The sequence below is a fragment of the Macrobrachium nipponense genome, chromosome 14 (genome assembly GCF_015104395.2).
Source record: "Macrobrachium nipponense isolate FS-2020 chromosome 14, ASM1510439v2, whole genome shotgun sequence".
Taxonomy (NCBI): domain Eukaryota; kingdom Metazoa; phylum Arthropoda; class Malacostraca; order Decapoda; family Palaemonidae; genus Macrobrachium; species Macrobrachium nipponense.
Window position 1 is genome coordinate 35,709,837 of NC_087207.1, and position 20,947 is coordinate 35,730,783.

The window sequence follows — 20,947 nt, forward strand, 5'->3', positions numbered from 1 at the left end:
TTGTCTTGCTGTACAGTCTTATATACATAAATAACAAACAAACAAAAAGGCATATAAAAAAATGTAACCTGGATGTTGGTGAATTTGTACCATCCCAGGATTTGCGTACACAAAATTATCATACAGAATACTTAGCCTACACAAGTAGTGAGCAAAATGTTCAAAAATATTTTAACAGTGAATTTGAAGTACAAATACTACAAGGATAATTATTTACAAAAAAGGTGACTAAACTATAAAAAACTGAGTAAAGACCCTATGATATGTTTGCAAAGATCTTAAATGAAGGCTAAATACTTATTATTTACAAAGAGGGTATGAAAAGAAATAAGTTTTAAGAGTGAAGTCTTTCTGCACTAGAAATACAGTTTATTTGTATAAAAATATATAGCTGAATTACTACATTAAAATTAATAAATATTAAAATATACAAGGAATCCAAAAAGAAAAATAAAAGCACCAGATTTTTGGATAAGTCATCTGGATAAATGAGGTAAAAGGAAAATAATCCAATCATTCAACATAAAAGGTAATCATACACCATCTGCAGAGTTGGATTAAGTTAATAAATAATACCCTTGTTTCCAAATGTGAACAAAAGCATTCGAATGCACAATTAAGTTTAAATCTTCCCACTAAAGTCACATGCACTGCATCACACATTGGCAACACATTATATAAGTACAAAACTAAAACTTCAATTAGATATAAAAAAAAAAAAAAAAAAAAAAAAACCTTTCAAATACAAACTGGTAAAATTATGTAAACATCTCAGTACTGTTACAAAGGAAGGAAAATCTCACAGACTTGAACCGTGAGGGAAGGCTTAAATCTTGATAAGTTTACCTAAATATCACACCTATAAAGTTACTATGAAAATATATGGTCCCTTAGCTTCTAAGGTGAATTCAAAGTGAGCATGAGGAAAGCAAAGTTTGGAAGAAAACCTACATCTCTAAAGTTGTCCTTGAAAACGTTTGAATATTAAATCATTCATTCTAGTATGAATAATGTTTGTGTAAAATCAAAATCAGTTATCCTATAATTTAAATTGTCTCCTATTTGATTCACCAGATTAGTCAGAAAAAGATTTATGATAGGTTACATTATAAGCAACCTATAGCTACAAAAATGTAATTAGCTAAAATATTATAAACTGCCATTTCCATAGAAAGGTACTTAATCAAGTACTGTGATGCTGATGATAATGGAATAAAATCACATCATAAAAGCTCTTACAAAATATATCCCTTAAAATATCTAATCACACCATAATACCATTACGTATCACATTTTTGCACAGAAAATCCAGATTAAGTTTCTATAAAAAGTTCATCATAATCCTTGTAATTCTACAAAGTAGTCTGATGTAAAACAAAGCTTGATGAAAACTTAGCCAAGACTTCAACAGACAAAATCTGTCACCATTACTTTATTCCACCTAGAAGCATTGTATGTCCACAGTAACTTTATCAATCACATTCCACGAAATGTGTTCCAGCATGAAAAAAAAAAACACACTAAATAAGATTCACTTGGGGAGTTAAAATGTAACATGAAAATAGGGGTGTGAAATGACTTCTGGGTAGTAAATCAGTATGCTTTTATATCAGTCTGTGTACAGTCAGTACACAATAAAAAAAGAAAAAAGGAGAGGGGGCTTTCCTTTTGAAGTACTAATTACATTTCTAATAAAAGGAAACTTTCACAGAATTAACTGCCTATTAAAAATCTTTGAGCAAATTGCATTTCATGTGCAAAATATATGGAACACAAGGAAAAACTTCATCAATCTTTGGTTGGAAGTCTAGCATACTGACCATCTGACCAATTTGCTCAAAATTGATGTAGATGAAAACAGTCTGTACTGAGAAATTAATTCTCCAAATCTTGCTACATAACTACAATTGTCTATCCGGCCACTGTACCTGCAATATGTTGCCATAATGTCATGTATTTAAATGGGAACCCCTAACTCTTCTATATTAAATTCCATGATTATCTAAAGATGCTTTCTTGTTGCATCTTAATTTTTAATAACTAGCATTTAGACAATTACAGTAGATACTCTATGCATTCAAAATTAATTACTGTTGTATTATATACTCAACAAACTTGGTGGTAAAGTAGTATTGACCAATATTAAATTTCATTTCCTCTGCTGTTCAACCAAAGACGAGGCTAGATGCTGGTTCTTATGCTCGTATAAATCTGTGAATCAAATTTCATACATTCCATTTATTTCAAAGTATGAAAATCTATTTTTTTCCAATAGGTTATTAATGACTAAGGTGGCAAAATGAGCCTTAAATGTAAATGCAGTATTTAAAGAATTAAAATTTTGTTACTGACAAAGTCCTGTATTCTTAGGCTACCATGACAAACTGGTTGCCAATACTTGACAATCTACAATGAATAGAATTCCACAAACAATATTATGTCAAACTGAAAGTTTATTCTTGGCTCCTTACATCGATGTACTGTATATGTCGTTTCTTTCTATATGTGAAACTGGTAATTAAAAACAATATATATTTTAAAACTACCTTGGCAATTTGAGTCATCACAAGTTGCCGCCTCAGAGACTTAACTGGCTAATGCAATACTGCTCTACATTACCAGGTCATTGCACTGTCTTATGCATGTTTACATAGTAGAAAAGTTACACATCTATTCTGAAAACCTTTACGGCTGTATTTGTATCTGGCAGGATACAGATTTAAAAGATTACCTGAAGATCCCAAGTCTGCAAATGCATATGGAACAGAAATGTACTTTGTAACCCTTACACCTCAACATCTACAACACTTACCCCCTCAACTTTTTCTTTTCTGTAATCTTCAAATAAAGACACCAATACACAAAGTTGCACTCATGTAGCAAGATATGATTTGTAACATTTCTCATACTCAAACATATCACTTTCTTATAACACTATTGCTTATCATTAATTGGGTTACAAGTGTTTACTTGCAGGAGTCTACATAGTATTTCTACTTAGAGCTTTAGCCAAACTTGCCACACTAGATTTTTATATTCCTGTGTTACATAATTATTTCTTATGACTATATAACTGGAACATTTGATTACTCTATTACGGTAATTTGAGTCTTCTGTACTGCATTCTAATTTAAAATATTACTCCATGTTAAGTACCAAGAATCAAATTTAATATTAAATTTCTGAACTGAACAGATGTATTACATGAACCTTTTTAATATTCAATTTATGTACTGAACAGATGTATTTCAAGAACCTTAAAGTCTACAGGGACCAGAATCTAGATTATTACTCTGAGCAGTGCTGAATAGTCAGAAAATCATGAAAATCTGGTTAAAGTCAAAGCAAGTAAGTTTTTCACCTATTCAGATGTTACAGAATGACAAATAAAATTAAGTCCTAATAAAAAGAAACCCATTACAGTACTTAAAAAGTACATGAAAGAGATGGAAAAGAGATTCACCTCTCTGTCTCTTAATCAAGCTTATAAATGTTAATTGTGTAAAACCCCATTTTCTTTTAATATAGGAAAACCCCATTTTCTTTTAATATAGGAATAATTTACATCACTTAATCACTTCTTCCAACTGGTAACAGAAATCTTAAGATAAACAATAACTTCCACCTTCAAATATATGCTTTTCATTAGGCTTCACTGTGTATGCTTTTCTTCAAGTTTTGATTTGATTAATAAAAATGCCATTTTGAAAGACTGCATTCTGGATACTTCAAGCAAATACATATATATATACTTTCCAACAAACAACACCAGTTATATTTAAATTGCCAACCTAACTGCTTGTTTTTCAGTCACTCTTGCTAAATGCACTTCACTTTGCATACACAGTTACAAAGACATAGTACAGTGCAATATTTACCACTTGGATGGTCACTAAATGTGATCCAAACAGTGTGTATAAATAAAAAGTTTACATATTACAAGAATAATCTTCATGGCCTTAATAACATTCTTCCGCAGATGGGCCATAATGACTCAGTTATTAAGCTTTTTTCTTTATAACAGAACATTTAACAAGATCTGTGATTTAACTTATTTCTGGCAAACTCTTAGTCCTCTGGTCAATTAAACTACCACATTGGATAATATGCATTGTACCAGATAAGTGTTTTAAAGTATTATACCCCATCTGAAACACCAGGTCTGTGTAAAGACCATAGTAGATTAAGTAATCTAATGTCATGTTTTCACTGAGGGATAAATGCCTTCTTTTCCATTTTTTATGTAAGAGAACCATTAGACTAAATGATTCTCTAAGCCATATGCTACTCTTCTTTAATGTTGCCAGGATTCATCATACCCCCATTCATAACTTGTGCAGGCAATTTGAAAGTATCCCTCTTCAGAAGGGAAAGCACTATCAACTTAAACCTGTTTAACAAAGAAACATTTCAGTCATCAGCACAATATATATGATTAATGTCTATAACAACTACACTATGGGGATACTTGAAACAGATTCAATCTAATGCACAAACATAAGGGGATATTTGGAACAAGGATTCAATCTAATACACAAACAAAGAATTTACATAAAAAAATACTTGGTATAAAATTTCTATCAAGTTTTTATCATCTTTAAATATTTCAAAACATTCATAAAAACAGAATAACACCTTACCTTATGTATATCTCATGTCTGATGGTTGCTGTAAATTTTTTAACCAAACACCATGCAGTGGCAGAGGCAAACAACATATTGTAACCAAGGACAATCCAAAAATTACCCAGCCAGCTGATCTTGCCAAAGTCTCCAAGTAAGTCAAAGTTTGTTATCCCTGAAAATTAAAAGTTTATTTACCTCCAAGCTGCAAAAATTATAATGCCACAGAAGATTGACACTTATGAATTTTTTTTTAGTAATTTGTATTCCTAAGTGTGAACTGGAAATGGTCATTGAAATTTGGTAAAAAAGGGATTAATTACAAGTACTAGGAGGGTCAATTGGGGGGGGACTTAAATGCATAATGCTGGCTTTTACCATCAGCATCAGCAGAGATTATGATAAAAGACAGGTTTGCATACACAAGATATAAATTACTTCAAAAATTTGTATTGGTTCTTAAAAGAAATATAAACCATCAGTTTGTACATGGGAGATTTCCCTCTTTAGGTAGATAGAATACTCTCTCAATTGACTTCGAAGTTGAGGAGCACAAGTCACAAGGCAGCGTACCTGGGTCAACAACTGATGGAAGAGTAGAAGGCATCATATGAGCCAAAGCTCTGATGCTTGATTAATAAAGTTTACCTGCACTATGGCCCATTCAACATTTACTCAACCTGATTGGTTCCTTACACAGGAAGGAAGAGTGAAAGAAAGGTAAGAGATCCAATCACCCACTCATTTAATCTCCATCCAGTTACCTATGGTAAGATGCTTTTTTATGAGAATAGCTTGAAGACTTCACAAAATCATTGGGAAATACCACTTACCAAAAGGAGAATGGTCCAAGAACATGTCCATATTACTGTTCCGTGAAGCCAAGAAGAAAGGGGTACTTAGACACCTCCTACCCGTGTCTGCTTTTACTACAAAAAGACCTAGATGCTTGGGCCTTAGAATTTAGATTCTCGTTAGATAGTGCGCATGACTCCCACTGGTCATGAAAGCAAGTCATCCAGCTGCTCACAAAAGGAAATCTTTAGAGGGGAAGAACCAAAAAATATTCAATGCTCTTATCAGCAACTGACAGGCTCTGGTGTTTTTCTGCAAACTCTCAAATAAGAACAAGAATAAACCCAGTCCTCAGGGCCACACAATACTTACTGACATCCTACGACAAAGCTAAGGCTGCAGAACAAGTCTTGAGGGTAAAATTGCTATTTGAGGTGTCTCTCACAAGAGCTCAATGGTCTCTCACAAGAGCTCAATGGCACCAAGTTAAGTTGCAGGGAACAAGAGTCAAATCTCTCTCCAGAGGCCAACGCTAATGAGGTGGGCAATCATAGCTTCTATGCTCTATTAGCACAGTTGGAAGACCTGACTCTAGGCTTCACTGCAGGGACTGAGAGAAACTTGTCTCAGTAAAGGTGGGAAATTAGTCTGTATTTTGCTGCAAAGTAAGTTCCAACCAGAGACCCTGTCTACAACACCAATTGGAGATGAGGCTACCTCAAAAACATGGCTAACAGGGAAGGGTAGGCCAAAGGAGAATCTCTGTATACCTCGAGCAGAAGGCCTGGCAGATTAGAAAACCTCTTGTCATGGGGCTGACGAGCTGTCATGGTTATGCAAGACCTAGAGTGAGTTTACATCGATTTTTTTGGTACAAACAGGAGGAAAGGCAAAGATATCCAGATGTCCCAGGGTATGCAAGAACCATTTCCCTAGGCAGCCTGGAGTCTGGAACAGGAAAGCTGAATACCAGCTTTTTATTTTGCATGGTGAACAGATTGATCATTGGAGTTCCCAAACCCAAGAAAGTAGGTATCTTAATTATCCACTGTGATTGAGTTGGTCTATAAAGGCATCCCTTCTAACCAGAATGTCTGAGAAAACTCAACAACATGGTGAAACTACTTGCATTAATATCACCAACAACTGTTGCTCACTTAGACTACAGTGACCATCACACAATCACAATGTTAAAAGTATCTGCACTCTAAAACTAGCAAGATGTTCATGTGCAGAGGAAAAGGGAGGTTGGTCTCTGTCCACACACTTAAAAGCAGACAGATCTCTCAAGTGTGCATCCAAGCCCTTCTTGGAATGTCAGAGAACAACAGCATTTCCATATATGTGGAGTTGAAAAACAGAAAAAAAACTATCAGGTTCCCTTCTCTCTTCATCCAGCCATCAAGTGAAGTTTGCATTCACTCTTGGTTTAAGGACACAAGGTGAGGAGAAGGGCTGCATCTGAAGTGAATGTAGAAGTGCCTTGTGAGGTATGAATTTTTCCAAGGATGAGAAGCCAAAGCAAGGCTGGTTGTTCCTATAACAAATATGCTGTTGCCTCCTTGTGCCACTAAAGCAGAACCTTACCAAAAACTCTTGCAGAGTCTATCAGCATGCACCATATTTGTCTGCTACTTGGACACAATATCCTAATTCCCCAAGTTATTATGATCCCCAGGTTGTGACAAAAGCTGAAATAGTGGTCACTGTTCTGGAGCAACTGCATGTCTTGTAGTGCCAGACCTAGCCAGTCATCAAGCTAACACAGTAGACAATTCAATGCAAGACGGCAAATCTGACTGACACCAAAGTAAAGTACAGGGCTTTGAACTGGTACAGTCCCTTACAAAATGGAGAAACTTCCTGGAGGACTAACAAAGCACTTGCCTAAAAGTCCAACTGAACTTCTTACAAAAGGCTCTGGGACTCCTCTTCCTCCTCCTATGGGAGGAGAGAAAAGTTGAGGATGAGGAAGAGGACAAAAACAAGCTCAGCAATAATGCTAAAAAGGACATGGAAGTGGTGGGAATGCTTTTACTGATTCAAGTCTTGATTGTCACCAATTCTGAAAGACAGATTGAGGCAGATAAGGTCATTCATCAGAAATGCAGAAGTAGAATGGTTTGTTACAGGAAGCATGACCAATACTAGAGAACTCCCCTAGTTCCAATCACTGAAGCAGCAGCAAGGGCAGGGGACAGAACTTTCTTCATAGCTCCCAGGTGGTATAGGAACAATACAAAAGACAGGCTTTTACAGATATCCAGAGAAAGACAATTCTTCTGTAAGTAGTACCTGGCAGAGGATGATAACCACTGACCCATATATAAATATCAACAGGTGCAGAGGACAATCACGGAGCAAAGGTCAGTGCCTCTCCATGGGACGAACTGACCCAAGTCTCCATCTGAGGTGAGCAAATTGTAGGCAATTCTTCTACTAGAGTATGCCCACTCCCCCAAGTCTGAGAAAAAGTACTTGTAAAAGAGATTAGGATAGGCACAGAAGGAACAGGGAGACAGGACCCCATTGGTGTTCCAAGAGGTGCACCTCCCCTCTGAAGAAGCCAGCAAACGCTTTCTATTCTTCTGTTTCCTACTGTACCTCTCCCACAGATAATAAGCCCAATTAGTGCACTAATTGCAGGGGAAACATGGGTGCATTTTTTCCACCTGAAGTATAAACAAAACTTACGAGGGTCAAAAATTTTTTTGGGGGGATATCAAGCTTCAAAATGCCCAACCCTGCCCGCCTCTCAATGTCTCTGGTCTTGTATTTTCTCCATTTGAAAAAAAAGCAACTAGCATACAATAATGCAAAATAATTATCCAAAATTCAACAACAGGAAAAAAGAGATAACAAAGCAATTGTCAACTCTTTGGACAGCCAAAGGAAAAGTGCTAAGAGACAGTAGGTGAGTGAGTAGTAGTCACCCATTCGCTTTCCCATAACCACCAGTTAATTGCATTGTAACCAAGTTCAATGACAGTCTCCCAACTTGCACTGAAGAATACTCCTATTTAAAAGGAAAGGGTTTGTATTTTGAAGAATGAACAAACTTTGATAAACAAACTTCCACTGATATAAATATTATTGCTATTTATTCATTGCTGCACATCCAATAAACATGGGAAATTAGGCACAAATTTTTATGATTTCTATTTTGGATTGATTTAATATTAATCTCCTTTGATCAAAAGCCCTCAGCATAGATAAGAGCTGCAAACATCCTAATGTCACTTGATGCTAAGTATAAATTGTTTCAAATATGGTTATTTCTTCTGTAGATGACATCCTTTAGTCATGAATCTTGAAAAGCTAATGAATACAGTGGAACCTCGGTTTTCATACGCCCTGGTTTTCATAGACCTTTTCCGACAAAATTTTGTCTTGGGTTTGTACGTATCCTCATATTTCGTACACTTGGAAACGCTCCTTCCAGGGCCCACCACGTGACTAGGCCCCATACCAAGTGCCCAAAACAAAGCATCCCGTACCATTCTGCTTTTGTGTTTGTTGTTTTTGCACTTTTTGTACTTTTTTATTCGAGCACAACTGCTAAATAAGCCATCATGGGGCCAAAGACAGTTCTAAGTAGTAACTCTTTTGTAAAAATGATGCAAAACACTAGAATTTAAGAAAGAACTTGTAGAGCAAAGTGTTGGAGGGTGTTGCATGTTGATCTCAGTGAGAAAATGCCTATGACAAGCACTGCTGTTAGTGAATTTAAGGCCAGCAAAGGCTGGTTTGAAAAATTCATTAGTGAACGGGCATACACAATATGTCTACATCAGTGATTAATGACATGTTTGCAAAGTGGAGTGATGTAAAAAATTTTGTGGAGAATTATCATCCCAAGAAAGATGATGTAATCCATGTCTCCAACATCTTTAATGACAATATTATGTTTAACATAAGTCAAATTAAAAAAAAAAATGCCAGAAACAAATGTCTCTCAACAGTTTTGTTGTGCAACAGGAGTCCAGTGATTCAAGCTGGTCCTACAGTAAAAAAAACAAGAGGGGAATTAACCTTAGATAGTGCCAGTAAAAACCAAAGAGAAGTAACCCCAGATAGGTACTTGATACCTGAAGTCCTTCTGGAGGAAGATTCCCCTCCCAAACAATAACCTCTCCTCCTCCCTTTCTGTCTTCCATAGACTAACAAGTGTCTTCCATAAAAGTAAGAGTGATGTTAAAATTTATTAATTTCATTAATCATTTACATACATTTATTTCCCATTGTTTTTTGTACATAAAACTGCTAATTCCCTATAAAATATATTTTTGTTAATATTTTTGGATGTCTGGAATGCATTAAATGTATTACATTCTTCATTATGGGAATTTTTGTTTCGGATTTCGTATGTTTTGGACTTCATGGGATGTTCTGGAACAGATTATGTACAAAAACCGAGGTTCCACAGATGTGTTATAAAATTATGTCACCCCATTCCTGAAAATAAAATCCCCTACTACAAGACATATACAGATTAACATTTCTGGTAGTTTAAATGTCTGGGAGGGAAGTGTCCAAAAATGTATATCTCTGTCAAAACTTTGACAAGAGATTGTTCTTTGCCGCAAGTTGTAATATAATTTGTATATTTTTCTCATTTGTATAAAGTGGAAACATGTATTGCATGAAAGGAAGTTATGTACCGTGTTTTGTTATATTTGATTTAGTTGGGAAAAGGATTGTGTTTGGTTATTTCATGTACGCATTTCTTTGTAAGTATATGTGTAATAGCACTTAAGTATCGATCATTGTTTGTTTGTTGATTTGATAGTCAGACATTTGTTACTGGTTGGCTGCGACTGTGAATTCAGTCTTTACAGTCCTCGTACAATGCAGTTGTACTGGGAATGACTCAAGTAATCGGTCTTAGTTAAGTGGCCAGCCGCACAAGACCTCGTCCTAAGATCTCTGAGCCTTAATCACTTAAGTATTCCTAACTTAAAGTTCATTTGTGGATATTCCTTTAGAGGATATGCATATCTAATGATGGGGAGAAATTTCCTTTGACGTTCTTTGGATGAGAATAATGAGAAGGAGACCATGCTAAAGCCAGGTCTAGGCTAGGGATAACGAGTCTGCCATTCACATTTATACTGTAAGTTAATATCATTTATATGGGCTCTGTCTGCATAAATCCAGAGAACATAAATATGTGTGGTACTGAATGAACACATGAAAATTCATTAAAAACCACATAAAAACTGTCAACTCCACACTTAATATTTATGAAACACTAGATTACTCTTAGGTTTCCAAAGGCAAAATAGTTTGTATAGATAGTATTTCCCTTGTACATTGTCAGACTGATGGAAATCTAAAGAAATAATAAAAATACTGATACTATTTAAATCCTTCAAAAAACTTGTGGCTAAAACTAAATATTATTGTGACGTGATTCAAACACTACAGACAGATTGAAAAACAGGTTTTGATGAAGGAAAATCCTATTTTTGGTGGCCGCTGGAGTTCTCAAAAAGTTAAAACTCTTAGGTCCTCCCATGGCTTCCTAAGACAGACCAACCAATCTCAACTTAAGCCTTGATAAATTTCCTAGAACCTATACATATTCTTATTTCTGTACTCCACAGAATGTTCAAGCTGCATTTTTACAATGCAATGTAATATCCTTTATGTTATTTAGAATGAGTGAAGTAATCTGGATGTCGTAGGATAGAACTTGGGCTATGATTGGTTAGTATGTTTCAATTCACTTCAGGCTATACAATCCCTTGTGATTTGAAATGGTTATGAATTAGTACCTGTATTTGCTTGAGGTGTTTCACATTTTTCTTACTGCTGTCTACAGATATCACTGCGTAAATTGTTAAATGTACCTCTGAATATTTTTTTGTTTTCATTTGTTTCTTATAGTTTATCAAGTTTTATATTGGTTTTATATTCCGTTAAAATTGCCATTAAAGAACAACAGCAATGGCATTCGTATTCTGTTTTCATCTTCACTGTTTCCTACAATTTCCATTCTTTCAAAGTGCAGGTCCATCATGTCCTATGGGGTTAAGTTATACTTTATTTCTGTCTGATCTGGGATACATTAGGGACCTAGTTACTTCCCCAACTTACCTTTTCATGTTATATCAGCATCTTACCTTCAAAACTAAATGGAGTTCTATAGTTGACAGTTTACTCCACAGTCATATCCAATACATTTACAATAGTACAAGCATCAAGATACAGCTTCTAAAAGTGTATGCCTTAGTAAGACAAGGAAGAGCAATGTATTATTTTCAAAGAAAGGAATGATGATTAATTTTTTTAAAGTCCGTTTACATGTACGTACTTACTAATGTTCTGGCTAAGAGAGGCAGGGCACTGGATAATATAAGCACCACCACACAGTTAGCTATGACATGCACCATGGGAGTGTCTTGCGGCTGTGGACGGATCTTTGCAAATAATGGCAAAGAATAGCATCCTAATAGAGAGGCAGCTATCAGGTACAGGATTAGCACAACCTCCAACACTGCACCAACAGAGCCCATCATTGACAGCAGCACTGATCTCTAGATAAAGAAAGAGAAAAATTAGTGGTATATGCCAAAGAAGATTTTGCTATTTGCTTTAAACAATTATTACAGTTCTGGAATTATTTTTCTAATGATTTTTTATATCCTTACTGCCGTTCAATTACTCGTATTCACATAGTTTTAAGATATTCCAAAATTTGAAATTGATTCAGACCTTGTAATTTTGTGTAAATGCTCTGCTTTTCTAGTTACACGTATATGCATACACAGTACATACAAATAACAAGGCTTACTAATAGCCTTGCTTACCTATTCTACCTTTTTTTATTTCAATTTATCTTCACTTTACTAATCTAAGTTCTTATTTGGTTCAGACTTTTGTTAATATTTTATATAGTCATCTGTTACACATTTTGTGACCTGCCTCTTAACATGCCAACATCATCTATATTTTATTCCTTCAGTTATTATTCTTCTACTTACACATCTGGTTATATATAATACTCTCATAAATATTGTATAATGCATATACTATTTCAAACTGCCATATATATAGTATATACTATATTTTCCAGCTTCAAAGACACTATTTATTCCTTAAAGAAGTCTTGGAAATTTCTAATGTGTCCAAGAGGTCGAAACTAGTATTTATAAACTTACCCTGACACCAGAGGATGGTTAACTTTTGCTAAACAGGATTTAGAGTTCATGTATATGACCTCTGAATGAAGTGTATAAATTAAACTTGAAAACAGTAAATAAACAAAATTATCATCAAAGGAAAATTATGCAGCCTAGTCACAAAGATTAATTGACATAATTAAAATTATGGCAGGTTAAAATTTTTACTAAGTCTTACTACAGTCTAGCAAGACAATTGTAATCAAACACTCACTAACCATTTGTTTTACTTTGCATGAGATGCTGTGTGATGAAATGTGTTGCATTCAGTAAGCAACAACAAACAAAGATAACGACTGGGTTCCACAGTTTTAAATATAAAACTTAATATCAAAGAACATTAAAGACCATAAAAGAAAGAATTGGATTTGTAAAAAGGGGTTCAGAAACTCAGAGGAATACACAAAACACTACCAGCTTTTTCTACAGTATGTATACCATAATATAGTAGAACCCCGGTCCTTGACTGTATTAGAACTCAACATAATAAGATCTCCATTCAAGATTTTGAGGAAATTTTGCATCACAGCTCGAACAAAAAACCAGAATAGCAATGCCAGCTTGCTCTGGTGACATGTTTTGAGCAAGTACACATTTGTACTGTAATATATTCTTAGTTTTTGTGGCTTTCTGTACTATACTTTGATTCAATCATGGGTCCCAAGACAACCATTGCAGACAAGCAGAAGAGGAAAACAGTAAGAACCACAATTGAACTTAAGGAGATTATGGAAAACCACAAAAGAGGAACTTGTGTGAATGATTTAGCATCTTATTTTTAATATTTTATTAATTTACTGTAACAATTAGGCTTGTTTTCATTGTTTTATTATCAGCAACAAGTTTTGTGCCTATCCAGTACAGTACATACTATACCTAGCCTAACCTAGCCTATGGCACTCTGTCAACCACGGTAATATGGCCACATTGGGCGTAGGCCAGCTTTTTTATACAGTATATATTTAAAAATAAAAACAGGACGTCTAATACGATATGTTATTTACCTCTGAATGTGTTTAATTGTAATTTAAGTGTAATGTTTTGTATAAAATAGCAAAGTTAGGGTAATAACGGGTGGTCAATAATAGAGTAATCCATTTTCTGTACAGGCAGTATTTGTGTTTTCTTTCTTTGACAAGAAAAAAATGACATAAGCCAATATCTAATACCCTAAAAACCTAAAATACTGCACCAGCTCTACCCCCATCCATTTACATGCACTGAGACAGTGTTGGCCAAGGAAATTTCTGATGAAACACAGCTAGCAGTTCATACTGTTTTATGTTACTTGGTGACTAGTCAAGCTATTAAGTTTGCAGGGATGTCCAGGTATGTCAAGTTCAGAACTTAATAAATAATAATATCAATGATCTTTGAAAAAAAGGAGGATTTTTAAAATAAATGAAAAACAATAATACTGTAACCCATATGCTGTATAAGCCAAAGTCACTGCACTTCAATGTACTGAGACAAGCACATATGTGTAGAACAATAACCAAACAAAGCCAGAGAAAAGTTACCACCTAACAATGAGGTATATACTATAAATAGTGTTTTTCTTCTAATCCTACACACTATTATTGATTGGTTATACATAATACAGCTACTCCAGTGGAGGTAATAACCACAGAAGGGCTAAAAAATTTCAGAACTGTTAGGCCCCTTTCATACTATGTGTATTGTTGCTGTACATAGATGCGTTTGCTGCACCACAGAAACTGCAGTGGATTTTTAAATGTTGCTGCGCACAGCTGCGTTATGCAGAATCAACAGCATTCGTGACTTGTTTAATGCTCAGTCTATGGCGGGAGATTTGTTTATACTTTGTCTATGGTGGGAGATTTGTTTATACTCTGTCTATGGCAGGCTGTACAGTGGACCCCCCGTATTCGCGTTATCCAGATTCGCGTACTCACATTCGCGGATTTCTCTGGGGAACGTTTCCCCGCATTATTCGCAGAAAATTCGCGCATTCGCGGTATTTTTCTATGATAAATATCCACAAATTCCTGGGTTTTTTTGATGAATTTCATCATAAAATGCACTTTTTGTGATAAAACTATTAAAAAAACCAAGTATGAAAATTTTTAGTGGTTTTTCTTGAGTTTTAACTAACAAAATAGGCTGTTTCATAGGGGTTCCAAACATTAGCGGGTTCTAACTATTCACGGGGGGGTCTGGTACGCATCGCGCGTGAATCCGGGGGGACCACTGTAATGTCAATCACAATGGATAAGAGAATGTGTATTGTGCTTTCATTGAGCACATTTAAGGAGGCAATTCCAAATCCATTGGATGCAATTTTCAATTAATTCTGTATGTCTCAACTATCATTCGAGGAACTACTGTGGTAGATATATAATCAACTTCATAGGCAAAATACGACATGCAAAATGCAGATAAAGTGGGCCCCCCCATATTCGCGTTCTCCGGATTCGCGGATTTCTCTCGGGAACGTTTCCCCGCATTATTCGCAGAAAATTCGCGCATTCGCAGTATTTTTCTATGAGAAATATCCACAAAATCCTGGGTTTTTTTTATCAATTTCATCATAAAATGCACTTTTTGTGATAAAACTATTAAAAAAACCAAGTATGAACATTTTTAGTTGTTTTTCCTGAGTTTTAACTAACAAAATAGGCTGTTTTTAGCGTTTTTATAGGGGTTCCAAACATTCGCGGGTTCTAACTATTCACGGGGGGGTCTGGTACGCATCCCCCGTGAATACGGGGAGACCACTGTATAGTCAAATTCTGATTTTGTGTCTTTGATACTTTTATCCCAAAACACTGGTTTTGTCTCCACAAAAGATATAAGGAGATCTATATTGATTTCATGTTCCATTATAACAGACTAGGGTTTCTTTCCCAGGATCCTGGCTATATAGTATAGCCGAGTTTTGTATCCCTGGGCTTTGTTTTAAATCCCAGGAGTATCATTTTCATATTTTTTGTTAATTTACATTCATTGTATAAAAAGGCCCAGGGAAAAGACTTCAAGATTAAAGAAGAGCTGCAGTGAATATGTTGAACCACAACCAGGAGCTTAGTTTCTTACAACATTCTTACATCATGAAAATATATTGATAAATAGTAGTAGTATATGCATCATATATTAACACTAACATCCTTTACATTAATTAGGTAATTCAATATATATGTCAAGTTATAATTTTTATCTCATTTACAAAATATACACTTATTGGATCCGGTACGTTTGCATCTGAGAGAGAGAGAGAGAGCCCAGTACTGAAGAATTTACTTAATAAAATCATATCATTTATATCAATCTCTGTTCAAGCTTAGTTTTAAACATGATAAAGTACTAGTAGTATATCAGCTCAGTGGTCTGGTTAATAACCCTCAGCTGAATAAAAATGCATAATACGTAGTATGAAGTTCAACAAGTACCAGGAGATGATTTTCATATCGTATATATATATTATTATTATTCCTAATCCTGGAATTTCCCAGGCCACTGGAGAGTAGTTCAGCACGCTGCTAAGTGAGTGTGATACACAAGATGTGAAGACGTACAATGAACATGGTGGCCCACTGACCACCGTATCGATCTGCGTCCACACAGAAGTCTGGTGGTACCACGCACATGTTATGCAGCAACGCAGCAGCGATTCACACACACGCAAGATGTGAATGACTGTAAGATGTATAAGTCAATTGCTGTCTGTGTCACTGCAACGCACTGCGTTGGCGAAACTCATAGTGTGAAAGGGGCCTTACACTTTAGTGTAGGTGTAATTATACCTACCTGTAGGCTGTGTACACTTTGAGTGCAACTTACCATATTTACATACTAAAAAAGAAAAATACAGGTTGTAAGCGGGTAACAGGAATTACATGTTACCAAGCCACTCACACAATGTCTTGGCAAGGTAGGTGAAAGTCATGCAACTTTATTTTTGCATTTACATTTTTCCAAAATTTTACTGGTCAAAAGTGGGATAGTATATCTTTTAGGCCGGAAAATATGGTATATATATTTTTACTACGCTTAAAATAAGACAAAAACACTGGAACTACACAGGAAATCTGTAAACAAAGCATACTAATTAAAAATGACATTTTTATAATGAAATAATGTTTCAATTATACTACTTAAACAGTAATAATATAGTTAAAAGTTTCTACAATCAGCAGCTAGAATTTTGAAAATTTCCAGGTTGCCCTATTTCTAGCGGCTAGGTGACGAGCCCCACCCACTTTTGGGCAAGAGGTACAACTAGCAAACATGGCTTCAATTTTCTTATACCTAGATTCATGCGAGGTGAGGAGGGAGGGCTCCGATTATGTAATTACTGGGTAAGTTCAATTAAAACTTTATTTTATAATAAAAATGTCTTTTTAATTAAGTAACTTACCCAGTAATTATATAGTTGACTCCCAAATTGACACAAGGTGGGATACATGAACACAGCTATTCCAACACATAATAGAGATAATGAACTGAATATATTTAGATAAGACTACTGGCATTGCAATACAAGCTGTCTCTGGGGGCTGATAAGTGAAAACCGCCATTAACCGAATCTCTGTGATTTATAGCACTTATGGCACCAAGTTTCGGCTAATGGGGCCGATAAACAGTTAATGGTGCCTCTGTTAGGCATGTTATGGTGCCATAACTCTATTATCGGCACCTTATGGCGCCGATAACTCAAAAAAGGCAGTTTTTTAATTAAAAATGTTATAAAAATGCAGTTTACATAGTTTTCAATACACCCAAAGCAAAAAGTAAGTCTTTCTTAAGATTTCTGACGATTTTCGACAATGTTCCAACTTACGATGATTTTCGGCCTTCAACACGTCTCAAGAACGGAACCTGTTGTAATCCGGGGACTGCCTTATGTATGTCTAATTAATGCCATTAATATGTTTACACACAAGATATCAAATGCTGGACAAACACTGAACTGCACAGTTACTTTAATAACTTTAAAACCCCAGTTGTTATTTACACCAACTGGCTTCAAGAAACCCTTGTAAACCATTAATTAATAGAGTATGATAGTTTCCCCGGTAAAGTTTTAACTCACCATTACTATAAATATGAAATTACCTAAAGAAATTATACCAAGACACTACCTATGAAACAGGTGCCCAAGAAATAAATTACTGTCACAATATAAGATGCCAGAGTAAAACACTAAAAAAGAGAAATCTGCCTGATCATTTTACACAGCATTTCCATGAATGAGTTACCAACATAAAGAACATAAAAGTTAAGCTGTCTTGTTTCATACCATTCATGCTTATAATTTGAAACAAGAAAAGGGAGACATGTATCTAAGCATGGATACCAAAATTAAAACATTACTAAAAATCATTGGTAAAGAGTACCATGAATTACATTGAAATTATTGACTATGTATAAACTATACTATACATACATGAAATTCACCACATTTAATTACCTTGCCTTGCTGTGCTTCTCCCAATATAGCTGGAGCTGATGCTAGAGGAAGGGCTTTAATCCCAATGAGTAACTGTAATGTATTTAGGCCCACAATTGCTACAGCTGTCCCAGTCAGGACAAGCAGAAACAGTAATGCGAGAGGATACGCTAAGGTGCGTTTTAAAACACCTGCACGTCGTCGTTCCTCTGTTTAAAAAATATAACATATTAATAATCGGCTAATTATCTAACACCCTCACACTGACCACACTTTATATACGTATTTATACAAAACCAAATTGATATATGTACTGTACCATTAATTACAATTGCGCTATGCATGAAATCTATATAAAAAATAAGTGATGTGCTTACCCAGTTTTAGTCTGGTCTTTTTAATAATATGGTACTGGTGGAGAATGCTTTCCCTCGTTGGAGCACTGGAAGTTGATCTGGTAATGACCCTAACATGGGGATGCAAGGGTTGCGCTAGCTGCCTGGCTAAGGCATCTTCTTGTAATAAAGCAGCCTGATACTCTTCTGCTAGATCTCTCAAGAATCCTGGCTTTACCATCAAACGCCCCATAGCAGTGAACAAATGGGCCAGCCCAACTGGAGTGCACACTGACAAAGCCAATATAGAAGTGTGACACATGTAAGAATAACACATACATTTTGTTGCCTTATTATTATTATCACTGCTTTCTATGCAGGCCATAAAGAAATAGAAGAAATCTGTGAAATATGAATTACAACTTGGCTATGGTATGAACTGATTCAAAAGTTACTTTTCAGAATTAGAAAATCAATGTCTTAAATTTACTTTACAAGAAGGTCAGAAACTTATTATACTTAAAAGTTTGGAACTAATTTTACTAAAAAGATTTCATACTTACACAGCAGCATTAAGACGCCAAGACAGGATATGAGAGAGTAGAGAAATGGCAAGTAGAAACTTCCCCAAACATCTGGAAAGAAAAGGGAGCAAAAATTACATTTTAGATTTGCTTTTCTACAATAAGACATCTATTATTTAGAGCAATTTTTTTTCAAAAGCATAGAAATAAATATGCATGCTAAAATTTTATCAGAATAACACAATGCTTTGGGTCTCTCTCATGCTATGAGAATATGCTAATTGAAGAGTAAAGCATGGTAACACACCTTTGCTTAAGCTCTATTAGTTACAAGACCAAAGAATATGTATCTACATTGAAGAAACAGGTTTTCTTGGACTTTATGGAAATTTTGGAGAATGATGAGACTATGATCCTTTGACCAAACTTAAGATTACCTTGGAGAATGGTGATAAAGTTCACCCAATGAAATTGCAACATTACTCAAGAAGTATCTTTAGCAATAGCTTCCATTCTAAATTAACTGCAAATGATTACACATAAGACTGCTTTACAATGTATTCTCCATTGGAATATTATTTGAATTGGCCTTATTATATTAGCAGTATAAATCTCACTTCATAATTAATGTATACTTATTATTAATGAAACCATTTGGATGGTACATATAAAAGTACAAAGTACTTTCACTATATTATATTGAATATTACTATAACATGTTATCCATACCATTAGTATAATATTCTAAATTTTTACAAGGCAGACCCATGGGGTTTGTACTATAAAATAAAATTATTATATGTACTCTTGATAAATTATAACTTCTAGAGATTTGTCATGGATGAAATAATAGTAGTCATGAAATAATTTTAACTACCTATATTGTACAACATTCTCACACACATAAGGGGTGCATGCTACACCAGAGTACCTAACTTAAAGAATATACAAATATTATAAGTATCCCATACATACATTACCACCATAAGCACATCATAACTGCATTTCTAACCAATTGTCAAGATCAACCTCTGGCATATGAGAGAAACTACACCTCACTGAAATCGTTTAAGGATGTAGAAAAGCCTTGATAACAACCTTTCATGAGACCACAAAAAGTTCTTTTACTGGAGAAAAATGTCCCCTAAGAACAACACTACCTAGCTATTGTTAAAAGAAGGCGAGGAATAACAACAACAACAACAAAAAAAGGCTTAAATCCGAGCAAGTCTATCAAATCCAAATCCAATCTGCAGCCTAATACAAATCTTAAAGGAAACCATGAAATATTATCACTTTAAAACCTTACTTAATATGTGAATCAGAAAATTAAAACAGTTGAAGGGATGGGAAGAAATATATTATATTTTTGGTTAAGCATGATTAAGAAAATATGTTAAATTAAAAGACTTTTAGGTACATGATCTGTACTCTAGTAGCATTACCTTTAGGGGGACTTTAAGGTATCTGCTACTAAAACCTCAATAATCATAAATAGCTGTGTAAATGCACCAATTTTAAAAGCAGAAAAAAATACAAAAGCCTCAAGCCAACTCCATCAGGCTACCCAACAGCTATCTCTCATTCTTCACTGTGTTACAATGTGGATGTGGTACCATTTATGAATTATCATTTTGCATAGTTTATTACTTTTTTCTCTCTTTCAATTTAGAGTGAAGCCCAGTACTTGGTGACTTATTTACACTATACAGTGGTACCTCGAGATACAAAATAAATCCGTTCCGAGGCGGCCTTCGTATCATGAGTTTTTCGTATCTTGAACCGCATTTTACATGTAAAATGGCTAATCCGTTCCAAGCCCTCCAAAAACACCCCAGTAAATTTCATAATAAAGCCAAATTGATCTATAAACAATATAAACAATGAAATACTACAACAATTTGGATCATTCAATACCTAACTTAATACGTACTGCTAATTACCTGTAAATAAAGTGTATTAGTGTACATGGTATACAAGAAATACTATACGTATGTAGTAAAATGTGGAAGCTTACCTTTCGAGTGAGGCTATCTCCGAAAGTGGTGACAGAGGAGGAAGACAAACGGCAGATACG

At 34.9% G+C, this 20,947-nt stretch overlaps 1 protein-coding gene across 1 annotated transcript in view; it reads right to left on the reverse strand.

The window, feature by feature from the left end:
* Positions 1-713: 713 nt before the first annotated feature.
* Positions 714-20,947, reverse strand: part of LOC135226462 (protein LMBR1L-like) — a 152,559-nt gene continuing 132,325 nt past the window's right edge. Inside the window, exons 6-11 of the mRNA XM_064266061.1 lie at positions 18,910-18,981; positions 18,389-18,637; positions 18,033-18,220; positions 11,737-11,956; positions 4,641-4,797; positions 714-4,390 (exon numbers count right to left, since the gene is read on the reverse strand). Coding sequence (XP_064122131.1) covers positions 4,285-4,390; positions 4,641-4,797; positions 11,737-11,956; positions 18,033-18,220; positions 18,389-18,637; positions 18,910-18,981 — 992 coding nt within the window. The 3' untranslated portion in view covers positions 714-4,284. The remainder of the gene's footprint in view (positions 4,391-4,640; positions 4,798-11,736; positions 11,957-18,032; positions 18,221-18,388; positions 18,638-18,909; positions 18,982-20,947) is intronic.